Below are 26,432 nucleotides of genomic sequence, written 5' to 3'. Positions count from 1 at the left end.
AGAAATGCAAAGAAACGAACTGACAAACTGATACATTTTGAAAAAGAAATGTCAACACAACTAAAATCTCTTCACATACCATTGACCCTTCTGAAATACATAGGTTGCTCTGAGAACAGTGCCTCCTATTTATTCCATGGAAACTACAACAGATACAAAGAACACATTGGCACTATTTGATAAAGCAAATTCTCAGTTACAAAACACTGTTCTTCAACAGTCATCACCATTAGGTATGTGTTTTTGCCAGTGATGAACAAGAGCCTGCATGTCCAGCAGGTGTCAATGAATGCCAATGGGTGCCATTTTTTCCACATAGAGGAATTCAGTGCCACACCTTTGCTCCATCCGTGCTTCCATGTGAGATGCCATTGTGTCAGCCTGCCCCTCTGCTGCCATCCATCACATGGCAACAACACGGAATGGATATTGGTGGGAAGGTTCAGCCTCTACTGCCGTACCACCAACATCCACCTCTGACAGCATGGGCCAACATAACAAAATAGGAGGCATTACTTTTGGAGCAACCCTCCTGTTTTCATGAAAGCAATTCTTCCTTCTGCCAGCATCTTCCCCATGCAAGACTAATACAACTTATTTTCCAAGCATCAGTAAAATTGCCAATTTCTATTTAAAAGTAATAGCCAAAAACTTAAATGGTGTAGCTTTTAAAGATTGAACCAAAATGATTCAAAGAGCCTTAATATTTCACTGAATAAAATTTTATTTTTTATAAAAACAAAAGATAGAACCAGATGCTACTTTTAAATGAAATCATTTATTAAACCAATCTGTTTTATAGGAGGTATATATATATATTTTATCATTAAGACAACTTCAATGAAATGACTATCTACAAAAATGACTTTGATTGTTTTATTTTCATGTCACCATACATGAACAGATGAATTTTATGTCTTATGAAAACATTTTACTCAGTATCAAAAATGTACATATGTTAATAACCATTTCTATGGTCTGAGGGAATTTTATATTTAATTTCAAAAAATAAGTGTCATTTTATTGCCATACATGTTACAGCATAAGCTTAAATCATCTTATACATAATAGAAGTGTTGTGTAGGGATACGGGCAATTTTTCATGTTGTAACATACCTTCATGTTTGAGACACAGAAGTGGGGTACTGTATTTGCATTTTTCTTTTTTTTTTTTTTTATGCAAAGGCTAAAATATGTACTGATGTGAGCACAAAGCAACGCTTTTTAAGAACAAAACCAGTTTGAATGGCACAAGAGTTAGCATCTTTTATAAATTAACAACCAGAGTTCTTGATTATGGAAACAGATACGTGAGATTCCAGTCCTTTCCTTAGGGCTTTGCTCTCTGGAAGAACACCTGTTAAAATATATTATTAAAAAAAAAAAAAGAAACATGAATTTAAGACATGGAATGGTTGAGGTGTAACATGGTTTGTCAGAGCTCACTTTCTTCTTTAACACATTGAACCAAGAGTTTCAAGGATGTGCCTTGTGCTATTTGATTAAATTCACGTCCCCAAAAATGAAGCCTTCTTACACATTCACTTTAATTACAGCACTTTTTTTTGTTGTTATTTCAACTAAAAAGCAACACAAGCCACAAGAATACCAAGCTACTGAAGAAATGGCAGGGTGGAAAGCATATGTGCAATTCTACAGACGTAGGGCTTTTGTTGTTACTGCTCCTTCTTTCCATGTAACTGTTTATATTACTTGGAGATTCCCTATAGCTAAAAGCTTATTTATCAGCTGAGTCTCATGTTAGAGCATTCTATATTTCAATTTTACTTCAGGTCACTTCCTTGACTGAATTATGTGTCACTGTTCAAATGGAATTAAAAGTGATTTAATGAAAAAAAATCTTTACCTTTAAGTAATTCTTAAAAACTTTAGCATCAGGCTGCTGAAGTGCTTGACAGAATTCCTGTAAGAAACAATAACTAAATGAAGCACAAGAGAACCTCAAATACATTAGGAGCATATAGATTACTTTGTATATACAGCTATTGATCTTAGTTTGTATTTTCAACCAAGGAAAAGCATGTTATAGTAAAAAAAATAAAAATTAAAATTAAAACACAGCTCTTCTCACCCCAGAATGTGTGTTTTCAAATCCAGGACATCAAGTTCACTTCTAGACAAATAGACAGAAGCAAGACTACCTAGGAGGAGTGCAGTCAAGGAGCTTTCAAACTTTTAACTTTTCTAGTAACTTTCAGTGTCTTGGAAATGAATACATGAATACTTCAGGCAAACCTAAATAGTATCACACACACACACTGTGACTGTGGGTTACAGTACAACACTTCTGTTACTTTCAAAAAAATTATAGTCCTAGACTAGAAAACAGCACTGGGGCAAGCAACAGATAATACTTGATCCCTATATATATTTAATGCCACCAGAAAGTTTTACAGTTCAGGAGACAACTGTAATCAAAACTTAAAAAAGCAAGCCCAATTACTATCATCTCCAAATTAATTGCAATGAAAATTGTAAATTGTCAAATGTAGAGCTAATAATTTCTTCATGGCAATGGTTACCATGTAGCTACTAATGATAAATGTTGAGACAACGGTCAAGTGCAAAGCTTCTCTTTTGAGAGCCCTCTTACACTGTCAACTACTTCAAAATAAACACGTAAAAACCCCACCTATTTTGATGTTGTATATTATTTTGACAGCAGGGCTAGTGCTGTGGCTTAGCAATGAATATGGCCTTTATCTTCACTGTTCTAATACGTTCAACATTCTTCATCTTTTACTTTTAAGTTGTTATAAGTATTCTAATACTCTGGTACTTCTGATACTCAAGTTAAAAATTAATTGTATTAAATATAAAGAAGACTTGGATACATTCTTTTTTGCAAGGTACTCTTGCAATAACTTCACGCTTTATGCTAAATTAATCCTAGTCCAATATGTAATATCGGAATAATTTTTACTGAGGGATAGTAAAACAGTTTTATCGGTATGCATTTTGTTCCCATTTAAAATTTCTGCATGTTAGCAGTTTTCCAAATGTTCTTTCCGGAATTCCTACCTGAATTATCTCAGGAGCTACTTGCAAAGAAGGCAAATACTCTTGCTGAAGATACTGAATGCACTCAGGACCCTAAAGAAAAGCAGCACACAATTTGTTCAAGCATAGTTTTGTACACATTTATGGCAAGTCATAGCCGTGTATTGTATGGTACACAAGAGTTTTAAGACAGATCTTCTATACTTCTCAGATTTTTTGTTTAGATACGATACATTTCAGAGAGAGAAATTAGCCAGCAAGTTGAAGAGTGCAGTAACACAAACATAGAAGCTACTTGGCTTTCCATTAAAACTGAAGTATGCTGTAGTTCTTTAGTCATTAGCCAATGAAAAATTCATTTTTTCCATACATGTCTCAAAATCTGAAAAATAACCTTATATTTTTCAGAAGGGCTCTATCGTACATCTTTAATTGCTTTTTCATGTTAGCTGAAGTAGTACATTAAGAAGTAGAGGAAAGCTAATTGATCAGTTAAACACTAACAGTGAAGTGATCAGGTTTTTCTCCGTCAATTTAGGAGTCAATATTTTGCAGTAAATTATCAAGAAGTAGAACTACTTAATTCTCTGTTTCTAACAAAGCATTATTGCCATCCTATTCAGCTATAGGAAAGTAGAATGGTAATGAATCTTAGAAAATATCTGATTTCTAGAAACAGATAAAAGCATTAGAAAGAAACCTGCAAGAGTTACTCCCTGCTAAGTATTATGAAGCTTACCCTTTTGAGATGAATTGTCTTTAATGTCACTGCACATTCTGATAAAGCCTGTAATATAACGCATAACATTAGATTGTTCAATTAGTATACTGGTTAAGTATTTCCACCCAAAGATCCTAAAATAAGTCCCAAAACAAGGGCTAGTTCATGCCACTGTTCTCTCTCCTTCTTCCTCACCCAATGCTAGGTCAGCCTCAGCATTTCCTTTCAGTTTTTGTTCCCCTTTAACCAAAAAAGCACCTGTTGCAGCTAAACCCAGACAAACCAAGGAACAGCTATCTGTGCTTGTTTGCTTTCACTGAATATTAGTTCATAAGCAACGCAGGTCAGCATCAAATACTCAAACCTGCAATTCTCTAGCTTGATTTTGAGCATCGGTGAACTACAGAATATAGCACCACAACATCTAAGAACAAGCTATTCAGCTACCCCATTAAAAAACCATAAGATATTTTCTTTCTAAGACGAGACAACCTTTAATGTCAAGGGGCCATTTCATTTTCCCCTTTTTCTTCTGAATCTGCCACATGGCAATGACAGCAAGAACAACAACAAAACAACAAAAAAACAATGGTAATACATACCAATACTGTCTGGGCATCTGCTAAGTCAAACGTTTGCTTCAAAGGTGCTAAGAAACACGCGGGGACAATGTGCTTGTAGACAAAGTCTGCAAAACCTACTGGTCCATCTTTACCTCCTGAAAAGAGAAATAACATTCCATGTTCTACCTGTGCTTCACAGTCAGTAGCAGCTGCAAGGGAATTACGGAAAGACAGTCTTACCCCAAAGCTCCACCAGCTTAGAAAGAATAATAAAACAAGTCTTCTGTGCAATAGGATCTGGGTAATCCACTGCTCCTTGGATGACAGTGAACAACACACGCTCCACATTCTCCGCACCTTCAACACATTAAAGTGAACTCGTCATTCAAACCTGCAACCTAAGAGTTCCTGTAGTCTTGCACTACTTTTGGCAGAGCTAGTTAAAAACTCGGCAGCACCCAAGTAGTTCACTTTCAATACATTAAAATATATTTTTATCACACTTCATAAAAGCATCATAGAAGTTTGCTTATTTCTACTTGATTTCTTTAAAATTTCCTGGCCTATTATAACTACCAAGATGCCTCTTTTAAGAAACCTCTTACTACTTCTTAACACCACCCTTTCCTTTCCCACAAGTATTACCAGCATTTTAGGATGTGGAGAGTATGTCTGAGCTCTACCTTCCCCACAAGTCACCATGAAGATTTTCAAATCCCTGGCCATCTTTGTGGAATACAGACTAAGAGAATTATTCAGTAAAAAAAAATCACAAAATTAAGACTTTTGACTTTTAATTCCTGTTATGAAAAGTGCTGATTTGCATTTAGGAAAGCCTGGTAAATGTAATGAGTCACATGACGCATTTTAGTATAGTTGTTAAGATAAGGTGAGAGTAAAAAAAAAAAATCATAGAAGTCATTGATGTTTATCTTAAAAAATGAGCAACACAGAATGGAAACTGGGAGCTGAAAATGGCCTTGCCCAGCAGTTTAAACACAGACACCTATTTTTAAATGCTTTTCTACTTGAAAATATTATATGATCTCTGATTCATCAGTCAAATACAATGATGCATGATGATACATGAGGCACAATCAAGAAAAAGAATACGTCTACTCTGTCTGGATTTTACAAGCCCAAATTCTTCCTTAAACAGGTAAGTGTAGTACTGTATTTCAGTCATAGAATCACAGAACGGTTTGGGTTGCATGTAGATTTTTATAGAACGGACTGATCTTAACATAATTAATATTACATGGCTGGAATTAGGTTAATCATTTTAGCGGACAAATCTTAAATGAGAACAACCATGGTGACATCCTTTGAGAAACTGAATTACTCACCTTGATTAGCTATGACTTCACTCATTCCACTGCCAGTTACTGTCTGGAGAAAAGCAAAGTAACTCCTCCGTAACATTTGTTTTTCTAAAGCAGCAGACTGGTCGTTGTCTTCTGCTGGAAGAAGCAACACCTCAAAAATAGCATGAAGTAGTGGCATAAACATCTGTTGCAGAAAAGGTGAAACCTGTGTCTGTGGAGATTGGAAGAAGGTATGAGCTCAAGCAGTTACAGAAACTGAACACTTGTAACAAACCATGAAGTTTTAATTTCCAGTTCCTCCCTTTCAAGGTGAGCCTAATGAAGCTCACCTTGAGGAAGAATATTTATTTCAACATGTTGTAATAAAAGCAGTGCAGTGCCATAAAAAGTGAAGCATTACACTTGAACACTGTATTCCTCAAGTCTTGGTGGGTTTTTTTCTTCTATTTTTTTTTTTAAGATTTTCTTCACCTGGCACTACTTTTAATTATCATGAAGTGCTTGTAGTGCAACTTGTGAAAAGGACTACAGTAACAGAAGTCTTCCTACCTCACCTCTCAAATACCTCATTTTTTCAAAAATTCCTTCCCCACCTACTCTGTAGATGTGTATTCCAAAGGTCCACATACCAGATCGATACAAGTGTATTATGGTTCTGTTTTACTGCTTACAAAACACATTTCTCCTTTCTAAAAGTAATTAAAATTTTTCCATTCTGCATAAAGACTTATTTAAGCCTATTTATAGGGCTTTCTGATCTTTTATGCAGCAACTACTTCCTACGCCACGAGGACTGCTCCAAAAGTAATGCTTTCTATTTTATTATGTTGGCCCACACCATTGGAGGTGATTGTTGGTGGTACGGCAGTAGAGGTTGAACCTTCCCACCAATATCCTGCTACATGTTGTTGCCATGTGGCAGACAGCAGCAGAGGGGCAGTCTGACAGGATGGCATCTGACACGGAAGTGCTTATGGAGCAAAGGTGTATCACTGAATTCCTCCATGTGGAAAAAATGGGATACGCTGGCATTCATTGACTCTTGTTGAACATTTATGGAGACTGAGCAATGGATACGAGGACAGTGAGGTGGTGGGTGGTGTGTTTCAGCAGTAGCGACATGAAAGAAAAGCCGTGTTCTGGATGGCCATGCAGATTTTGACAAGCGCAGCGTGCAGGCTCTTTGCTGGCGAAAATGCAGAGCTAATGGTGCTAACTACATTGAAGAACAGTGTTTTGTAACTGAGAATTTGCTCTATCAAATATGCTAGTATGCTCTTTGTATCTGTTGTAGTTTCCATGGAAATAAATAGAAGGCATTACTTTCAGAGCAACCTACATATTTGTGACTGTGCAGTATTCTTGCGGTAATGCTAAGGAACGAATCACAAGTAATGTATTAAGTAACTAACCTACTTTATTGGCTTTGCATTTGAAATGCTTGAAATTTGGAGTGGGAAACTCTCAAAAGCAGCACCTCAACAACCTCTGCTTGATCCTCACCTTACGTCTCTCTTTCAAAACCTCAGTATTTTCCATCTATTTTGAACAATGACGCATTATGCCTCAGTATACATTTAAGTGCAACAGCATTCCAACAAGATCTTGTAAATTGTAAAAACTTAATATTTTTGTGCTGCAAGTAACATTTCATTTTCAAATATTAAACCTGAAAATTTAGAAACAACAGAATTCCAAGATTAATCAAGGAAAAACACTCTTTCCAGTACTGTGAGTCCACACAGAGGTACAGTTCTGACATACAACCTCTTCTCTGCTTCCAAAAAAAATAGCTACTCAGCAATACTTTGAGCTTTAAAATCCTATGCAACATCATACCTTAAATTTAGCTGTTATTTGGTTTATAAGAGGAATGAATTCTTGAAGATCTTTTGCTTCACAATCTTTGAGCATGTGTTCGGAGGCAGAAGGTATGAATGGAAGAACTTCTTCCTCTAGACAAATAATCATACGGTGAAGGAAAGTGCGGACACCACTTCTCAGAACTTCCTTTTGTAATGGACAACTGAGAGCTGGCAAAAATGTCTTTAAGCAGTCCAGATATACCTCAGAGCAGCCACATTGTTTTACAGTCTGCTTATTGCTGAAAGCCTTGCTGGTTCGGCTGTAAAAACAACGCACCAAGTTTTATATAAACTCAGTATAATGGAGAAGCAATAACACGGAGAACAATGAATGCTTAAAGCCCAGACACTTAACTAGAACATTGTATTTTGTGAAATGGGAGCCAAACAACAGAAGTAGCAATTATCTGGTAAGAAGTAGCTATGCTTTGGCAACTTTTGAGAATTAAATTCTAACCTATCACAAACAACGTATCATCAGAACAGCTCCAGACAATTCTTTGAGGAAGCTGTTTAGCGAGGAAGGGCATAGATTCTGATTCATTATAAAGTTGCTCACTATTCTCTGCATCTATATCCTCAGCAGCCTTTTTTTTTTTTTTTTTAAAGGGGACTTTGAAATTCTACAACCACTAGGGATTTTCTAGGTCAGTAAAGCACAGATAGATGCTCAGCCTCTCCTCCCAATAAGTTCTTCCATTTAAATTCTTTAAAATAAGCCCCATTTTACTCCAATCAGAAACACACATAGAGACACTGTACAATACCTACCTAGCAAACCCGACAGCATGATTGAGGCAGTCAGCCAGTGCCATCTGTCTGTCCTCATCTTGTGCCATCATCAGTTTTTCTAACAATACCTTGAACTTCTCCATCAGTGGAGTCAACAAATTCCTCATTAGAGCTTGTTTTCTTTCTGCAGAGTATTCACTGTTAACTATTAATACTCCGGCTGTTTCATAAATGAAAAGTTGATCATCACTGCTTAACAGAGCTTGGTAACCATTTTCCTAAAATGGAAGATAACAGGCATAATTCACTAAGTGTCTTCTATCAAAGTCATCTTCTGACAAAAAGAAGTTGAAATCATTACTTTTTCTTTAATCTTTTATTTTACCTTTATAATACAGTTACAATACTTTTATTCTCTTCCTGCCCAAGTAGCATTACTAAGTAGATGGTAAAACACTGTTGAAGGAACAAGTATTTTTATACATTTCAAAAAGCCTTCTATAAATCTCTCTTTAACCTATACACACAGAAACCTAAATAAGCAAAATTATTAGAAGTTAGGCACAAATATAAACAAGTGATCTCACATTAAAAAAAAAAATCAAGACAATTATTTGTGTTTAAATGTTTGTGTACTAAGCTCACAATTCAGTGACTATTTGGGCACACTGATGAATAAGCACAAGTCTTATTTATTACAGAAAACCGCTGTTAATACTCACAGGAGGAGAGAGTTCCAGTAGATCTTGTATTCTATTCAGAACATCTTCAATAAAGGGATTCATTTGCTTACTGAAGTAAAATACAAGAACAAAACACTATGTAGAAGTGGGTTTTTTTTTCTTGTTTTTGCAAAATTGCTGGCATTTTCCTTAAGTTGTAAATCTTGACATTAAACTTCCTGCTCAGTACAGAACATCCCTTAAAGTATCAGAACACTGTTGTAGACAAGTCTGTGTTATGCATATGTTGTTTGTGGTGGGAGAAATAGATACACAGCAGAGTGGAAAATAAACATTTATTTCTCTAATTCTTTTAAAAATGCATAAATAGAATCACTTTTCTGAGTAAAGTATTTTCCTTAATTAAGAAATATGATCCTTCTGAAATCTGCACCACCTTAGAGCTTCTCCTGCTTCAACATTCAGACATCCCTGTTAAATTAGACCAAGAAGACGGGACTATTTGAAGGGCTGTAACAGCCTGAATAAACTCCATCAGTATAAATACTGTAAATACTCAGAATTTGGTCAGATACGGGGAAATTACACTTGGGAGTCTTCAAGTCCACTCACTCTCAACTGTACTTACAGAGGAAAAGCAAGGCAGATATTTATACAGTTGATCAGATTTAACATCTAGTCAAAATAAGCTAAGAAGATGCATTCAAGATGTATTCTATGGCGAACATTTCCCCTACTACCTTGGTACTAAAGAGCAGGACAACTCTGTAAGAGCACTAGTTTGTTGTATTACTTCACAGCAGTCCATTTACAACTCTGCCTGTTTCAAAGACACACTGAATTTACTGTACATATGCCTTCTGCACCATATGAATATGTGTTTTACTCACTTAAGAGACTTGACAAATCTGGAAAAAAGGTAAGCTGTTCGACTTCGTACTTTTGGACTTGAATGGCGAAGACCACGGTGATCTAAAAATGCCATCTGCAACCAGAAAGTATTTCAGTCTAACCAAGGGGTGAAAGCTAATCATCCAACAATTAAAGAAAACCAACTTCTTTAGTGACCTTCAGAAAATAAGTTCTTAAACCTAAACAACATATCCAGACTTATCTAATTGAATATGTAAATGAGATGAAACTTACTAGAACAGTTGGAATGTGCTGAGGTTCAACAGCAAAGAATTTTTCATATCTAACCACTGTTTCAAAGAATTCCAGGGTCACTGATGTATGTTGATAGGCACTAACACCAGAAGTCACTAGCTACAAGAAAAGCATTAGCAAGTTAGTACTTTAGCCATTTGTAACACCAAACCACAACGCACTTGAAATGCTGGTAATTAACATAAGCCATTTTCAAATAGTTCCCAAGTAACACCTGCTTACCGTTCTCATCATGTCTTGCAAAGCTGTAGCTTTTGTAACATCACCAGAGAAGTGAGCACCATGAGACACAGGAAGAGCCTCAGCCAACATATACAACAACCTTATCGCGACTTCTACTTCCATAAATCGTGTAGTTTGCCAGTTCCTAAAGAATGAGGAGATCCTGTTAGTCACTACAGATTATGAAATAATCACAGTCCTACCATGTTAGTATTTTCTTTTGAATATTCAGACGTATAGTACAAATGAGTAGAATTCAGCAAAGAAAATAAATGCTGTATTTCAGGATGCTCCTGAAGATCTTATCCAAAGACATACCACCTCTCCGTCAGAGTGCTATTGATTTTCTTTTACCAATTTCAACTTGAAAGCTACAGATTTCTCCAAGTGCTTATTTAGGTACAAAACCATCTACTTCGATGTGTTGACAAGTCATTTACTGTCACTTAAAAAGGGGGCACACTAAAAAGCAAGGCACAAGGAAGGCACTGGCAATATTAGCTTTCTGTTGGTATAAACACAGCCAACCTCCTAGTCAGGCACCTACTTTATTCACATGCATAGTTTTCAGGGTTGCTTCTGTTCTTTTTGTAAGAAGAAAAAAAAAAAAATCTTCACTGCTCTTCCTTTTTTGTATCCAACCTATTTTTTTTCTGCTAACAATAATACATGAAATAACTTTCCGCATCTTGTTAACATTTCCTGGTGGTGAAAAGCTAACACTTGTCCAAATGGCCGTTGTGCAGGCAAGTGACAAAGATGAAGAGACACCTCCAGAAGAAAAAAAACCAAACTAGCTACCATTTAAGGTTGCAAAAAGAAAGCCTCTTCCTAAGTAACGGGGTAAGATTTTTATCACGAAGCTATAAAAAGTCATACTACTACAGTTATTACCAGCTTATTTTATCAATAGGCTTTGCCTGTTTGTGCAAAGCCTGACAGAAAGAAAGGCAAGAAAGCAAAGGCAATTGTTTTCATGTAAACAAGTTTAAAAAACCAAAAAACTTACTGAAGTGTAGTGTTAAAAACTCTGCGGACAGATGCCAACAGTAACTCTGGTGAGACCTGAGCAAGTCTGTCCAGCAACAGTTTCAACTGTTTTCTGTACTCCACAAACATTGCTTCATCTTCACCCTACAAAACATTCACATCAATGAAACACATTTTCATCCTTAAATACATCCAGAATCATTTTAGGCAGTTGAACCCCAAACAAAAATATGTATATAAAAGAATAATACATCATGTTTGGAAAATTCAATAATACCCTCGCAGTGTAGCAGCTAGCTCCTTTATTGCCTGGTTGCAATATGTTGGGATCCATCACAATGAGTCCAGAAACACTGTAAAAAGGCTTTCCAAGCTGAAAACTAACCAGAAGTATGAGAGTAGCTCCAAAAGTAATGCCTCCTATTTTATTATGCGGCCCACGACATCAGAGGCGGATGTTGGTAGTACAGCAGTAGAGGTTGAACCTTCCCACCAATATCCATTTCATGTTCTTGCCCTGTGACAAATGGCAGCAGAGGGGCAGGCTGACACAATGGTATCAGACATGGAAGTGCGTAGGAAGCAAAGCTGTGCCACTGAATTCCTCCATGCATAAAAAAAATGGCATGCATAGGCATTCAGTGATGCTTGCTGAACGTTTATGGAGACCAAAGAGTGGATGCGAGCACAGTGAGGCAAGGGGTGGTGTGTTTCAGCAGTGGTGACAGTGAAATGAAAGACAAGCCACATTCTGGTCAGCTATGAAGATTCTGATGAGAGGAGCATGCAGGCTCTTGTTCATTGCTGGTGAAGACGCAGAGCTAATGGTGGTGACTGTGTAAAAATAGTGTTTTGTAGCTGAGAATTTGCTCTATCAAATAACATTATTGTGCTCTTTGTATCTGTTGTAGTTTCCATAGAAATAAGTAGAAGGCATTACTTTTGGAGTGGACTATGAATAAGAAAGAGAATGCGCTTAGAAAAGCCTTTTTGATTCAGTTCTTGAAAATTGACTCATTCCTCATGAAGATGTTGCTTCTAAGCATCTAGCTGATTTTTAAAATTCATCTGACAGAAGCATTTAACACGTACTACGTATAGTCCAAGTTCACCTCTAAGACCACAGCTCTCCGAATAGCCCAGAGCAGAATTGCCTAACACATTCAACCATTACAGCTGGCGGGCAGAGATGCAAGAGGAAGAAAGAAATCAAAGACCATCCTCCTCTTTTAGCTTATTTTTGCAGAAGTTTGACCTCTTCCATCTAAAATAGGTCAAGCAGTATTTCTTAAATGTTTCTCAGATTACGTTTCAGAAATGTTTTTGCATGACAGCAGAAATATGCAAACTCACACTGAATAAGTCAGCTCAACAGCTATGCTTAGCTAACAGCACAGTCATATCTGCCTAGAAACAGCTCTGTGCAAATGCAGACAGAGTTATTCTGTTAACTAAACTGCTTGTATATCCTTTTCCTATGTCGCTTTGTCCTATGAAGACATGCCCTCAGGTTTAAATAAAACAAAAGCTTTCCACACAGGAAATATTTCAGTCTACAGACAGTAGCTCCCAACATTCAAATCCTTATCCTAAGAAAAATATGAATTTTTAAAGCGTGAGAAAGTTTTACAATGTGCAATTCAAGTTGCACTTACAATGTGCAATTCAAGTTGCACTTACAATGTGCAATTCAAGTTGCATTTGTCTATTTATTCATACAGTACCTCATTTTCAAAATTATATTCTTCATCGTATGTCAACTTCTTCATAACAGCCAACATGATTGCCTAAGATAAACAGAACTGTAAGTGTAGAAGCAGACAAGCAATAAGAAGCAACTGTCAAAATCCCTCAGAAAAGGAAACATTACGGCAAACGTTAAAATATTCGTAAACATTTAAATCCCATTTTCAGAAGTTTTGAAGAATTAACAGTGCATATTGAAACTATATCTATCCAAACTATACACATGCAATTCCAGATATACAGCACTAATGACTTTGAGCCCTCCATCTAGCAGTATTATCTGGCTTTACTTCCTGCTTCTAACCTGTGCTGTTCAGTTCACACTAAAAGGAACAGTTAAAGATGACGGCACAAGGCAGAGGAAGCTAAACAGGTTGTTTGAGATTATATTTCATAGAGGTAGGTCAGCTTACCCATAAAATTATTTCTCTAGTAGCTCAGCATCTTCAAAGTGGTTGTGGGTTTTGAGTTTTTTTTTTCTTTTTTCCCAGTTTAGCTAGCTAAACTGGCTCAGCAAAAGATGTTTCCAAACATTTTCTTTTTATGAATTGAATGAAAGAAGAAAGGTTTGTATGACTGTTTCTCAGTCAAAAAGAAATCCTCAAGATGTGCCCAGTAAAGTTAAGAAATAATTATAATAGGAAGTTCAGTAGTAAAGCAAGCTCAACACAGTCAGAGATTTCTATTTCTAGATAGCAATACATTCAAATTTTAAGTGTCTTAAGTGTGCTGCGCTAGTAATTTGATTTGAACAGAAGATACAAAGTTTACTACTTCCAAAACCGGACACAAACATATTTAATTATCTTAATGCTTAATGCATAAAATTAAGCTTATAAACTTAAGCTTAATGCATAGCTTCATATAATACTTAGCATGTAGCTGCTCATCTTAAGTGTCACGTTTGAGCAGCAGCTTCTTTTCTAAGTTTTACTTATGTTCATTTTATGACAACCCTTCCCAATATTCCTTCCAAGTCTTTGGAATTAGGGAAGGTGTTAATAAAAATGCAAAGCTTCAGGAGATAACATCTTCTGTCTTGGTTAAAGTATGTTCAGCAAAATGAAAAGTTCTGATAAAATGTCAATAAGAATCCTTAGCAAAAACAAAGTTAATACTTACTTCTACATTAGCTTTTTGTTGGTCTGAAAGTGCAGAAAGCTATAAAAGAAATTTCAAGTGTTATTACTTGTATAATAACTTCTTTCTTACTGTCTAATAGCAATAAAAAGGTTTACTTTTTAACAGCCATATGAAGCAAGCCTCTTTTCCACTTAATGCAGGATTTAACTCAGTTTCTACAGATTTCTCAACAAAACCCTATGAGCAGTACACCCACAGACAGTGAAAATACCGAATACTAATTAGTCAAAAGACTATTTTGGAAGGCAGCTTACACAAAGTATTAGCTTTATATATTACCACAAAACAAAGCAAATAATATATCAAAAAATGTTAAACTGAAGTCAGACATACTTACCTGTTTCAAGATGTGAAGGTAGTCATAACAAAAGCCAATGATATTAGACGAGATGTCATCATCTTCATGAATTAGCAGTTGCAACATTAGGGACACTTTTGCTTCAATTGCTTGCAGAGCATCTTGAGCACTCTTCATATCACCACTTTTTATCAGTTTAGTCCAACTAGCTATTAATGCTTGACCCATCCCATTGACCAGCTTAGAAAATCTGGCCAGAAAATCCACGTCATCTTCCTGTAAGAAAACATACCTGATTAAAAACACCACCAGAACTCAGGTCTACACAGCATGAACTTACAGATGGTGTTACTCATGCTTAGTATACAGTAGAAGTAATACCAACATTTGTCTCCTAGATGGAAAGTACAATTATCTTTTTTTGTTGTTGTTCCCCAGAGATCAGAGAAAGAAAAAGCGAAGCTATGCTAGGGAGCTGGCATTATGCATTCTCCATTATGCAACAGCAGCTTGTTCCATGTTCCATCTCTGCAGATTAGCATTTTATGGGACAAGTTTAAAATATTAGCAACTTCACCAGTACTGCCTGTAAAAGTGAGTGATCATTCGATATTTATGGCTTGCCTTCACAAAAATGCATTGATGAGAATGGGGAAATACTGCTAGACCAGTCATCTCAAAAAATGGTTTGCTCTCTGTCAGAACCATACTAAAGCAGAGGAATAACAAGTCTCTTAGAGACTGCGATAAGATTTTTAGAGAAACAACTCCTGAATTGATGATTACACACCTCTGGCCTCCCAGTAGGAACATACATTTGATGACGACTTCACAATAAAGAGATAACTGCCTTGCAATCCAAGAACTACAGCTTCATAAGGACTAGGTTCCTCTTCCTTCACAGCACATAGCAAACTGCTCTTCCTTAAGCACTGCTACTGCACAGGGAACGTGCGTTTAGTTAGTAGGTATATTTTTCCAGCTCCCAGATAAGCATTTCAAGACTTGTGTTTGCTGCTGCAGGCAAGCATAACAATATATGTGACCTTAAGAAAGCACGTCTCCTGTCTCACCCTAAAAAACTCTCTCTTGGCTAAAATACTTTGGCTACAATACCTGTTGCAGAGTAATTCCAAAAGAAGGATACATGGGAACAAAACAGCATAAATGGTATGTAAAACACACTTCAGGAGTTCCAGAATACCCTCATGCTGAAGACACACAAAATGCAATAATTTGTGGTTTAAACAGAATCATAGAATCATAGAATTAGCTAGGTTGGAAAAGACCTACAAGATCATCCAGTCCAACCATCCACCTACCACCAATAACCCCACTAAACCATGTCCCTCAACACCATATCTAAATGTTTCTTGAACACCTCCAGGGACGGCGACTCAACCACCTCCCTGGGCAGCCCATTCCAGTGCCTGACCACTCTTTCAGAAATGAGTATTAACAACCACCTGTTAATATGAGTACGAGAAAAGTGCAAGTGTTTAACACTGATGGAGAAGCACAGCTAATTCTCCCTATATCTGTGGACTTTTTTTCACAGTTTCTGTAATCTGCTTGTTTAAGAACTGTTTGAAACCTATGACTCATTGCTATTGTAAAATCAATTTACAAACCTGATCAATACTGAAGAGGCCAGCAGACTGTAACACTTGACATAACGATTCCACCAATTTTGTTTTATCAATTGGGTCCATTCCCTTATTTACAATTTCAAACAAACAATCACAGGCTTCTTCCCGGAGAACTTCCACAGACATGTGACCTAGCAGCATATTTATAAACCTTTGGAAAAAAAGAAATTCATACTTAAAAGCATCAGCCAGAAGCTTTGTATTATTTATGTGCAAAATTAAAAATGCCTTATAAAAAAAGAAATCATTATAAAGTCTGTTGTACTGACTAGATCCAGGATGTGGTACATTTTAAGGTGAATACAGCAAACTGTACAGCGTCTATTTTGGTCATTATATCAGCTTGCTTGCAAATTCAATTACTCTATTAAAACAAAAGTCTCAAATATTGATATGTAATTAAAGTCTCTAATCTAAGAGAAGTTTTCATGTAGTTTTGCGGAAATACAGGCAGCACACTATCAAGCTGTTGTTGCCTCCTCTCCCACCCAAATATTCCACCAAAAAACCCGTACCTTTCATTGGCTATCAGGCTCAAATCTATCCAGGATACATAAGCTCCAACAACTTCAAGGCACTGACATGTCAACTCCGAGTTATTGTACTGATAGTTTTGTAAGATTTGGTACCACGATTCCACCAAACTTGGAATGCACTGTTCCCTCATGGTATCTTTTAATAAAGTGTTCCTACGAGCCTCCTATCAACACAACAAAAACAATAAATCAATCTTGTCATTCACTAGTAGCATTTTTTTCAAGCTAGTAGCATTTTTATATCCACTACCAGAAACGACTTGTCCTAACAAGATAAACAACTCAAATCAAAAACCCAGAAAGAGCATCTTTATTTTCTTGCAAGAAAGATAAAAAAAAAGAGTACCATAGCTTTTCCTCCTTTCTTCCTACCATGATGCCCAAACACTGAAGAAAGGCAGGCAAGGGAGAAAAAAGTTCTCTACATAATTAAATGGATTTTTGATGTTAGGACTCCTTCAAACATGCACTAGAAGATATTACCATTGTGAAATGAGTCGGTCTAACATTAAGTCAGCTAACTCAGCCCATTAGTTTTTGTTTGCTAGCTCTTCAAGCAAAAAAATGCATTAACTGATAAGTATGAAAGCATAAAAAGCATTAAACAACATACATACAGCCTTTGGATCTAAATCCTCTAATGACTCTAAGGCACAGTTGCCATAGGAAAAAAAAAAACAATAACCCCTCTGCAAATCTTCTACTGTAATTGAAATAGAGAATTTTTTGGAACTTTAAGACAAATATTAATGCAAAATAATAACTTGCCTCCGATGTATGAACAACATCCCGGTCTACCAGCTCAGCATCAACAGCCATCAGGATTCTGAGGTACATATCTACGCCTCGTGGATTAAGGTCAACTACCGATAGAATATCAAAGAAAAACTTGGGCCATTTTGTGAGATATTCAGTAACAAAAAGCAATGCAAAGACTTGCGCTGCTTTGTTGCGAATAAAAGTCTTCTCAGGCTGGGGATTCAGCATCTGGTAGAAACAAGATATTATATTTGTTTATTCCTAAGTAGAGGAAAATCATATATGCTTGTTGATCTCTGCAGTACTTAGCGTAGTACCTCTCCTCTCCCTTACTGGCTGAGACTAATGAAAAGCTTTACCTTTCCAATGATTTTGAAGAAAACTTAGCTAAACTGTAACAAAGCAGGGAAAACATTCTTTCTGGGTCTTAAGTCTTAAGTCTTTCATTCAATACAAAAATATTAACTGTGCTATTCAAAAACTAAAATAAAATTTCTTAATTTGTTATTTGAAGTAAACAAGAACTTCTAGAGAAAAAAAATTATGGTCGTCATGTAGCTAGTTTTACCTAAGTTAGATGCTAGTAAGAATAGTAAGAAGTTCTTCTAGATCTCATCTCTTTAGGGAAAAATGGAAATCTGTCTCTATCAATCCTTCTCTCTCCCTCCCTCATCTTCTACATAAATTCATCTGAAATGGGACATCAGGAAAAATTAAAAACAGTGTAATCCATTTCACAACAATCTGCTCTTTTTCAACTTGTAACATATTCTATTTATTAATTTTCAACCTTCTACAAACAAAGCAAGTATCCTAACTGGCAGTACAGGATTTGAATGATAGCTAGATCATGGCGGGAAGAGGCAAAGACTTGCATCGGTTCACTTGATGGTTCTGGATATTGCAAACTCTTGGGTCCAACTTTTACTACAAGTTCAGCTACAGTAACTGCAAGGTACTGTAGCCAATACACCACCATAACCTTACCAGAGGGGTGATTTAAATAATCTTTTCCATTCATACACAAATACCAGCCACTATTGGCAGATATTGCTAAGTAAACTGGATTTAGGCCAGGAGGGTCTTAAAAACAGAATTACCACTCCTATTCTAGGCACTCAAGAACAGCAGGAATCTAGATTATATTTCTCTAAAGGAAAACTTTTAATGCTTCTTATTTCATGTGCAACTGATTAAACCACAATCATTATCTGATGTAAGAGTTTTATATTTAGTATTAATTTCAAGCACAGACTTTCTTATAACAAACAATTTAAAGGATTTCTAATAACGATTAGCATGCTACAAGTTTTTCCACCATCAGATAATGCACATCTTCGGGAAACCATCTTTAAACTCAAATGACAGATTAAATATTTAGCCTGCACTCAATGCATTATGTCAGCCTGCCATGCAAAACCACTGTAAAGATACTTACCTGGGCTTGCAGCCATGTTATGAGCGTTTCCCTAATTAACTGCTGCTGGACTTCAGTAAGCTCAGAGTATCTGAAACAAAGCATAATGACATCAAAATATGACTGCTTCTTGACAAGAGCAGCATTCAGTAAAGTAAAAACTCATTTAACAGCAACGTTGCACATTAGTGTCAATGGAAGGTTCCTACAAAAAGGAATTTACATAGCTGTTTGCACGCTAAAATTCTGAAGAAAAAAAAAAAAGATGTATAAAAATGATGGAAAACATTTTGCCCATACTAATGAATTACATTTCCAGGCACTGGTGCCTGCTCTAAGTAGCCTGAAGTTTCGAGGGAAGGCTGCCCTGCTATAAGGACAGGACTTACTTAAGACCACATTAACACACATTTGACCATAAACTATGGGGAGAAGGATGTACATTTGTATATGCTAAACTCTGAGTACTACTCTCTTTGAAGATCACAAGGAAACTCCACTGATCTGACCCTACAGTGCATTTACTATCAAACGTATGTCAAAACAAGAAAAACAAAGCAAACAAGGAATTCTACTTTACATGATACATACAAAAGCCTTGGCAGAATTTTATGTTTTAACCAGCTCAACTCAAATACTGCCCACACATATTCCATCTGAGGACTAGAAAAGTTGAGAAGAAACTTCCTGCAACTACTTCTCCAAGGTGCTATAGCCCTGGTACAACCCCTGAAATGAACAACTATTGAATGTGATTTCAATGTTCCTGTTACTTAATAAATAAGTACAAGAAAAAAAAAGCAATCCCACCAAAAACAGAGCAAAAAATGTGAAGCAGAAAAACAAGAGAAAACTTACTGTAAGAAGCAGATGACAGAAATGGAACACGGAGACAAAGGAGAACAGCAATGTAAAACTGAATAAACACGATCTCAAAAAGCTAAGCCTTGAATTTTTGCTCAGGTATGGATTTGTGAACCACAGCTGCAAAATACATCTTATTCCTATCTACAGCCTGGTGCAAACATTCAGTGTACTGCAACCAGTTGTAACGATATTCCAAGAGGCAGACACCTCTGCCATGATGTTCAAGCTCACACCAAAGGAGTCCAAACTGTGGAACAAATACATTTCCATGCAATGAAACCTACATTATTTTAAATTATTTTTTCCTAAAATTACGATGCTACAGAAACACTACTCAGTGAAAATACTACTTTATCACAACATCTCTGCCACGCTTATTGCATGAATAGGGCTTTGTCTAAGTCCAGGATGCTGTGCTGAGCAAGGCTGCTATGTGCAGGACACACTCTTCTCTAAAAATCAGTGGAGTGTAGAGTAAGGCTTGAAGGAAAGTGCTAAGTTTCATTCCATACTTGGTGACCAGGTCTGTGTTGCACCATGCACAGCTGTTAGGACTAGCTAAGTAAAGCATACTGCTCAAACACCAGCTACTCCTCTTCCAGGAAAAGCAGAAGGAATAAAAGAAAGTCCCAAGGACTCAGTTAAAGCTCATCAACAACACTGAGGTAACGGTTTGCAGAATAAGGGTTCTAAGAACTTTTATTCAGGAATTTTATTTGCAAGCAGGATAAAAAGGGAAAAATCAACGTAGATTTACAAGGTTGGTATCAAGAAAGATTACTAACTTGAATTTAACTTGATGTTCCAGAACTTGAAAGCAAAAGAACTTGATGTGATCATCGCTAGAAAAGAAAAGAAAATTCTATTAGAGGTAGCAGTACGGTACACTTCCCTGTCATGAAAAAAAAATCCTCAGATATTACAACCAGGCATTGCCTTTGGCAAATAAAGAATTACTGCACACTAGAAAAGAGTGCTAAGCAAAAATGGCAAATACTCTTAGCAATTCACTTGATAAAAGTGAGCAATTAATGCTGATATTCCCTCTTATAACATTTTTTCTGTATCTGCCAGTTTATTATACACTGAGTTTGGTTCTGAGCGTACAAAACTACCATATCTATTCTATTATGTCTTTAAAAAGAATCTAAAAATTGTGTATCTTGGTAAAATGTTGTTTTTCAAATTTCATAGTTTTGTTAATCACCACACACTATGCAGTGGAATCAGAGAAGCTTTGATAAATCATTTGCCAAAGAGAAAAGTATTCACCATAAATCACTGTTGTTATTTGATAGATACACACTCCTGAATTTCCTTCCAACTTGCACTATTCTACAATACAGCAACAACCTATTATTTGAGATGTGAATATACAACTTTGAGCAAAAATAATGTTGACTACATGATCTTTGCATACAAAACAATGGGATAGCTTACTTTGTAGGAGAATGGGGAGTGAGGAACTATTTCTGAGCTTACTGCATATAAAGTCTATATTACTAATGAAAACAAGCAATGATTCTTATTTACATTACCTGTATATACTCTGAGCTAATGCTTCTGCGCAGACTTGCCAAGCATCCTGGGATATCTTCAGCTGCTCAAAGTAGGCTAGCGCCTGTAAGCATCCAATTAAGTTTCATGTGATAAAGGACCGACACAGAAAATACCAACGAAACAAAACCCAAAGCACACAGCAAAACATCTTATTCACACTTGGATACACCGCTTCTTCAAAAAACACAGTATTCGGAAACGTCCAAGTTTTTATTTGGCTCCCTCATTAACATGATGCAAGTGTTTCTCCAAATCCAAGCGCTACAGGTACTCAATTCCACTTAACATTTTGTTACTTGAATATTAAAAGGTCAGAATCACATAACTAGTGGAGCTGGAAGTGAATTCTGGTGATAGCCCAGTTCAAACTGCCTGCTCAAAGCAGGGTCAGCTAAGGGAATTTGTTCAGGGCCCTGTTCACTTGGGTGTTGAATACAACTTCCAAGGGTGGAAATTCAAGTCCAAGTTATAAACTCCCTCCACAAATTCGAAAGAGCAAGGGACTTAGACTTTTTCACTGAAAACAACTCGTTTCTGTTGCAGCACTTTGCTTGTATTCTACATTCCACAAAATGTTCAAACACAATCTTTCATTGATCAGCTGACAATCGTCTGTTTATGAATCCATTACAGACTGGTAAGAAATGTATACTTCAGCCAAATTTTAGATACCAAAGCTGCTTATCAGCTCTTCTAAGCCTCTTCTGAAAACAGTTAACTTGACATAACTGCTTTAAAATTTAGTGTGGTGCATTATACAAAACAGTAAAACAATTCTTGAAACTCAGATTAGATTGATGTCATTTTAAGACTATAAAGACTTTTAATTCAAGAGGTTTTTTTAATTATCATGATTGTTTACATTCACCAAAGTAATTATTCAGAGTTGAATTAAGCCCTTAAAACAAGAAATCACTGTAGCTTGCACTAACTTCCTTACAGTGAACAGTTTAATTAGCTAAGGTTTGATTTTTAATAAAGTCAAGCAGGATAATGTCATTTCTTGCATGAGGAGTAAAAACTTAGTCACCTTTCATCATAAAGTATTTCAAAGGTATGCAGATTGCATGGTTAAAAGGTCTATAAATCTGTGAGCTTCGAATGTACAGTGACATCTTCTTGACAAAACATTACAGTTTAGCCATACTCATCTTTTCAAGGACAAGCATCCCCAACAAACATATTTAACAGGCTGCTTAGCAACGCCAGGATGCATCAAATTACATTTTTAACTTCCTTATACACTCCAGGGCTTGTTTTATGAACGCCCAAAGAAGATGCTTGTATCCTCATTTCTGAAAGGTTTCACATTCCATTAATCTGATCTGATGAATCAATCTGATAAGTAAGCAGTAAGCATTCACTCATTAAATAGTTATAAGAGTAGTAATGCCTTTCCATGCGAGCATCTCTCATATCATTTAAGTCCCTACTTACCATGACTTTAAATTACCCTAAGCTTTACCGCTGTTTAAAAACTTGTGTTCCATTAAAAGGCTCTAAAGGCAGGTAATCCATTCAAAATAAAAACAACAAAGCAAAATAAACAGACAAAAAAAATCAGCCTGCTCCCCACCCCCTAACAGCCACCTAAAAATTAAAGGGAAATCACGAGCAACTCGGCATTTCCAATGGCTGATTTCCATCCTACAGGAACCGGCTTAAGGAGCTGAACAAGGACTAGAATTGAAAGGAGTGGAAAAGTCAGAGCCCAGAGAAACAAATTCTATACAAGTTAACCATAGATTCAATGAACTGGTAACATCTCTTTCATCTTAGATACATGCTTGCAACATGACAGCTGGTACCTGCCACCACAAACTCTTCGCAAGGGATTTCCAGATAACAATCAAGAAAGCAATTACTAGGCTTTTTCACTGAAGCAGCACCCCAAATTATTAGAGAAATAAGCAAGTTAATTACATACTCTTTGTCTGAAGTCTGCATCAGCATTTGGATTTAGCCCCAAAAGGGCTTGCTCATCCATCTCTATTGCTATACTCTTCGTTTCCTACTCCTGCTAACAGGTTTGCCCACTTCTTCTAGAGTGGAAACTACGATCATCTGAAAATAGAAAAACAAATTTTATTTGCTTAGCACAACAATAGCAATTAAAAGCAGGACAGTGAGAACCACAGAATTTTGCACGCAAATCTCACATTGTAAGTACTGCACCAAAACATGAGTATGCATATTTTTGATACAGATCTCAGAATCCTAAGTCCTTTCATCCACTTTCAATAACAGAGCAGTTGATATATACTGATCTACGGAAAGGTTTGAGCTCAAATTTCAAGCACACCAAGAACGTTTCAATAAGATACGACATAAGCATAGATCAGCTACTTAAATGATGGACAGCAGCTTAGCAAAAATATGCATCTCTATTCTGCTATAAAACCATTTAAAAAGTACTTCCCCTATGGGAACAAAAGCATTACCAGGCCTTTCTTCTAAAGCAAACATCCATTAGAGAAGTATCAGACATTAACCACAAAATACATCACACTGAGCTGTTAACAAAGTTTTCCGTTCCTATAAATGAATGATAATTTACTAGCGATGATTTCTATTTAGAAACATCAGTGTAGAACTAACAAGGAGGCTGGACAAGTGTTCTGAAGATCAGGTGTTTTTACAGGCTGTTCTGCAATTCTCTGGATAAAAAAAAAGTTGATTAAAAAAATCTTCATTAAATACACGGATGCTGTTAAACAGCAAGTGGGGACAAAAATCCACCAGGCCATCAAAGCATGCCCACATGGTAAAAGAGTTGCACAGGCCTGAAGTAAGGCCTTGTTACATAAGCATGTAGGAGGCAGGGGAAAGAAAGCACACAAGAGGAAGAGACAAAACGGAGAGGAACTGCTGTTTCAAACTGCCTACAGGTAGAATTTCCGATTTCTCAGCATTGCGTGCCTGGTGCATGCGCTGCCAGTCACCCTCCCCCACTGGAAGAAAGGTGGCACAGTGACAGCCGAGGAAGCAAGCCCGAAAGGGAAAGCCCAGCAATCAACACGGCATCAGGCAAACATTTCTGTAAAATTCATTACAGAATAATTGTAACTAAACGCGTCACGAAAGGCAGTTCAGTAAGGAAAATTAAGTTCATACAAAATGAAAAAAAAAATAAAGCGAGTTGTGGCAGTACAGGAACCAGAAAGTCTGGAACAAAGCGATGAGTCGTGGCAAAGCAAGCTTTGCACTCTGCCTGACGACACTGAGCCACCCCGCTTGGGGTCAGAACCTCCAGGGATTAAAGCTGCTCTCCCGATGTTTCTCCCTCTGCACCCCCAGCTTGTTTCCTCCATAACCAACATCCAGAGAGGTCAGACAAAGAGAAACCCTGAAAATACTGTAACAATAAAGTGTTTTCTTGTATGGCTTCTTTCACATGGGGTCTGGCCCGCAGTTACATACGTAAAATTGTTTTAACATATGCCAGCCTGTTTTTGGCATATTTGTCCCACTGGTTATCACCAGAATCTCTGCCCCCCAAGTAGTAACCTTCTACACATGGGTGACAAGCCTCGCTATTAAAAGTAACGTGGCTCAGAGATGTGCTTCCTTCACATGTTCAGCTCAAAGCAGAGCCAGCCAGCTCTGCTACCCCTGCACATGCTACATGAGCACATTCAACATTTGATCTTCCCCCATGTAACCTGCACTAAGAGCTTCAGCTTGACTCGCCCTCTAGGAAGGCAATCAGTTATACAAGTTACACAAGAAAAAAGGAATAAACGCGGTCACAGCTCGGGTGGAGGAGGACGGCCCGGTGTAACAGCATTAACGGCCAGAAGCCTGCAGCACTGGAGAGCAGGCAGGGCTGAGCCGTCAGCACGCTGAGAACACACACTACAGGTGATGAGCATCAGAACAATTAGCGATTAAAGCGCCTCATTTACAGCAATAATTTGGGAGTATTTACAAGGTCGTGTAAACAAGGAGAGCCAGAGCCACGCTGTTTTACTTTGACGAGGTTTCTCTCGAAGCCTACGCGCTCCTTTCTGATGCCTGCTCTGTCTGCCGCAAGCCTCGGGCACGCGTAGGACCCGAAGCCCTTACGTCGGCTTAACATATGTACGAGCAGCGCCGCAATTACGGCTGCTCCCACAACTTCTCCGATGGCCTAGAAAGTTCTCCGGGGAGCACGGCGCGGGCCGTGGCGGCGGGCGCTCCGAGCCGGCCGGCGGCTCCCCGTTTCCCAGCCTTCCCCTTTCCTCTGCCGATGCCGCGGGGCCCTGCCACGCAGGGACAGAGCTCCGCGGGACCGGGGACTGCGTCGACCGCCTCGGGAGCCCCGCGGCATGACGGAGCGCTCCCCGCAGCCGGGCCGGCAGACCGACGGAGGCCGCCGCCACCTCATCGGCCACCACGCCGACGCGGCCCCCGCCTGCCAACGGCCGGCGAGCCCGAGCCCCAACCCCGCCCGCCCTCCCGCCGTTACCTTCCCGGTCACTCCTCCATCGCGGCGGTGCCGGCTCCCGCCCCACAGCTCCGATGTCGCCACGAGCATAGGGAGCGGGCCGGGCAGCGCAGGCCGCGCCGCCTCGGCTGGCGGCGGGAGGAGGAGAAGGCGGCCCGGGGGAGGTGGCGCGGCACTAGCGCGTCCGGGAAGCGAAGGGAAGGTGCCCCCGCCCCTCCGCCGCTGCGCGGGACTACAGCTCCCAGCGTGCCCCGCGGTACCTCGGGATGGCCCTGGCGGCCGGCGCGCCCCGCGGCCCCTGGGAGCTGTAGTCCCGCCCCGCCCCCGCTGCGGAGGGCGAACGACGCGCTGCAACGCGCCCGCGGGTGTCTTTCCTAGGAGTCGGGAGCGTGGCTCCGTGCCCCCTCTCTCAACCGGTGGAGGCAGCCCGCGGCCGTACCGCCGCCGCGCTCGGCGTCTGCCTCACCAGCGCCGTTACCGCGGTTACCCCGTTCTGAGTATAACGTGAGAAAGGGCCCCGGGCCGCCTCCCCGCCGCGTACGCGGGAAGCAGCGGCGAGCCCGGAGGCACGGACGCGATCGGGACGGGGCCGCGTTCCTAGGGGCACCGACACGCTATTGAGGGCGGCCCGGCCGCCGCCTAGAGGCCCAGCCCCGCTCAGGGGGCGGCGAGGCCTCCTCCCGCGGCCACGCGGACGCCGCGGCCCGGAAGCCGGAGCCAGCCGTCGCGGGCGCAGACTGAC

The 26,432-nt window shown here is 38.6% G+C and overlaps 1 protein-coding gene across 1 annotated transcript; it reads right to left on the bottom strand.

The window, feature by feature from the left end:
• On the bottom strand, positions 760-26,331 carry XPOT (exportin for tRNA). Its single transcript, XM_021385065.1, has 25 exons — positions 25,712-26,331; positions 23,192-23,328; positions 21,243-21,325; positions 20,490-20,546; positions 18,859-18,928; positions 17,430-17,648; positions 16,641-16,825; positions 16,108-16,276; positions 14,516-14,752; positions 14,158-14,196; positions 13,014-13,076; positions 11,309-11,433; positions 10,300-10,444; positions 10,057-10,176; positions 9,801-9,895; positions 8,950-9,019; positions 8,267-8,505; positions 7,470-7,755; positions 5,652-5,841; positions 4,546-4,662; positions 4,345-4,460; positions 3,761-3,808; positions 3,043-3,114; positions 1,868-1,924; positions 760-1,357 (listed from the first exon to the last, which is right to left on the bottom strand). The coding sequence occupies exons 2-25, from the start codon at positions 23,249-23,251 to the stop codon at positions 1,331-1,333; spliced, it is 2,889 nt and encodes a 962-aa protein (XP_021240740.1). The 5' UTR covers positions 23,252-23,328; positions 25,712-26,331; the 3' UTR covers positions 760-1,330.

The sequence above is a fragment of the Numida meleagris genome, chromosome 1, assembly GCF_002078875.1.
Source record: "Numida meleagris isolate 19003 breed g44 Domestic line chromosome 1, NumMel1.0, whole genome shotgun sequence".
NCBI lineage: Eukaryota > Metazoa > Chordata > Aves > Galliformes > Numididae > Numida > Numida meleagris.
The sequence above is the reverse complement of the archived record's forward strand: the minus strand, read 5'-3'. Positions and strand labels throughout refer to the sequence as shown.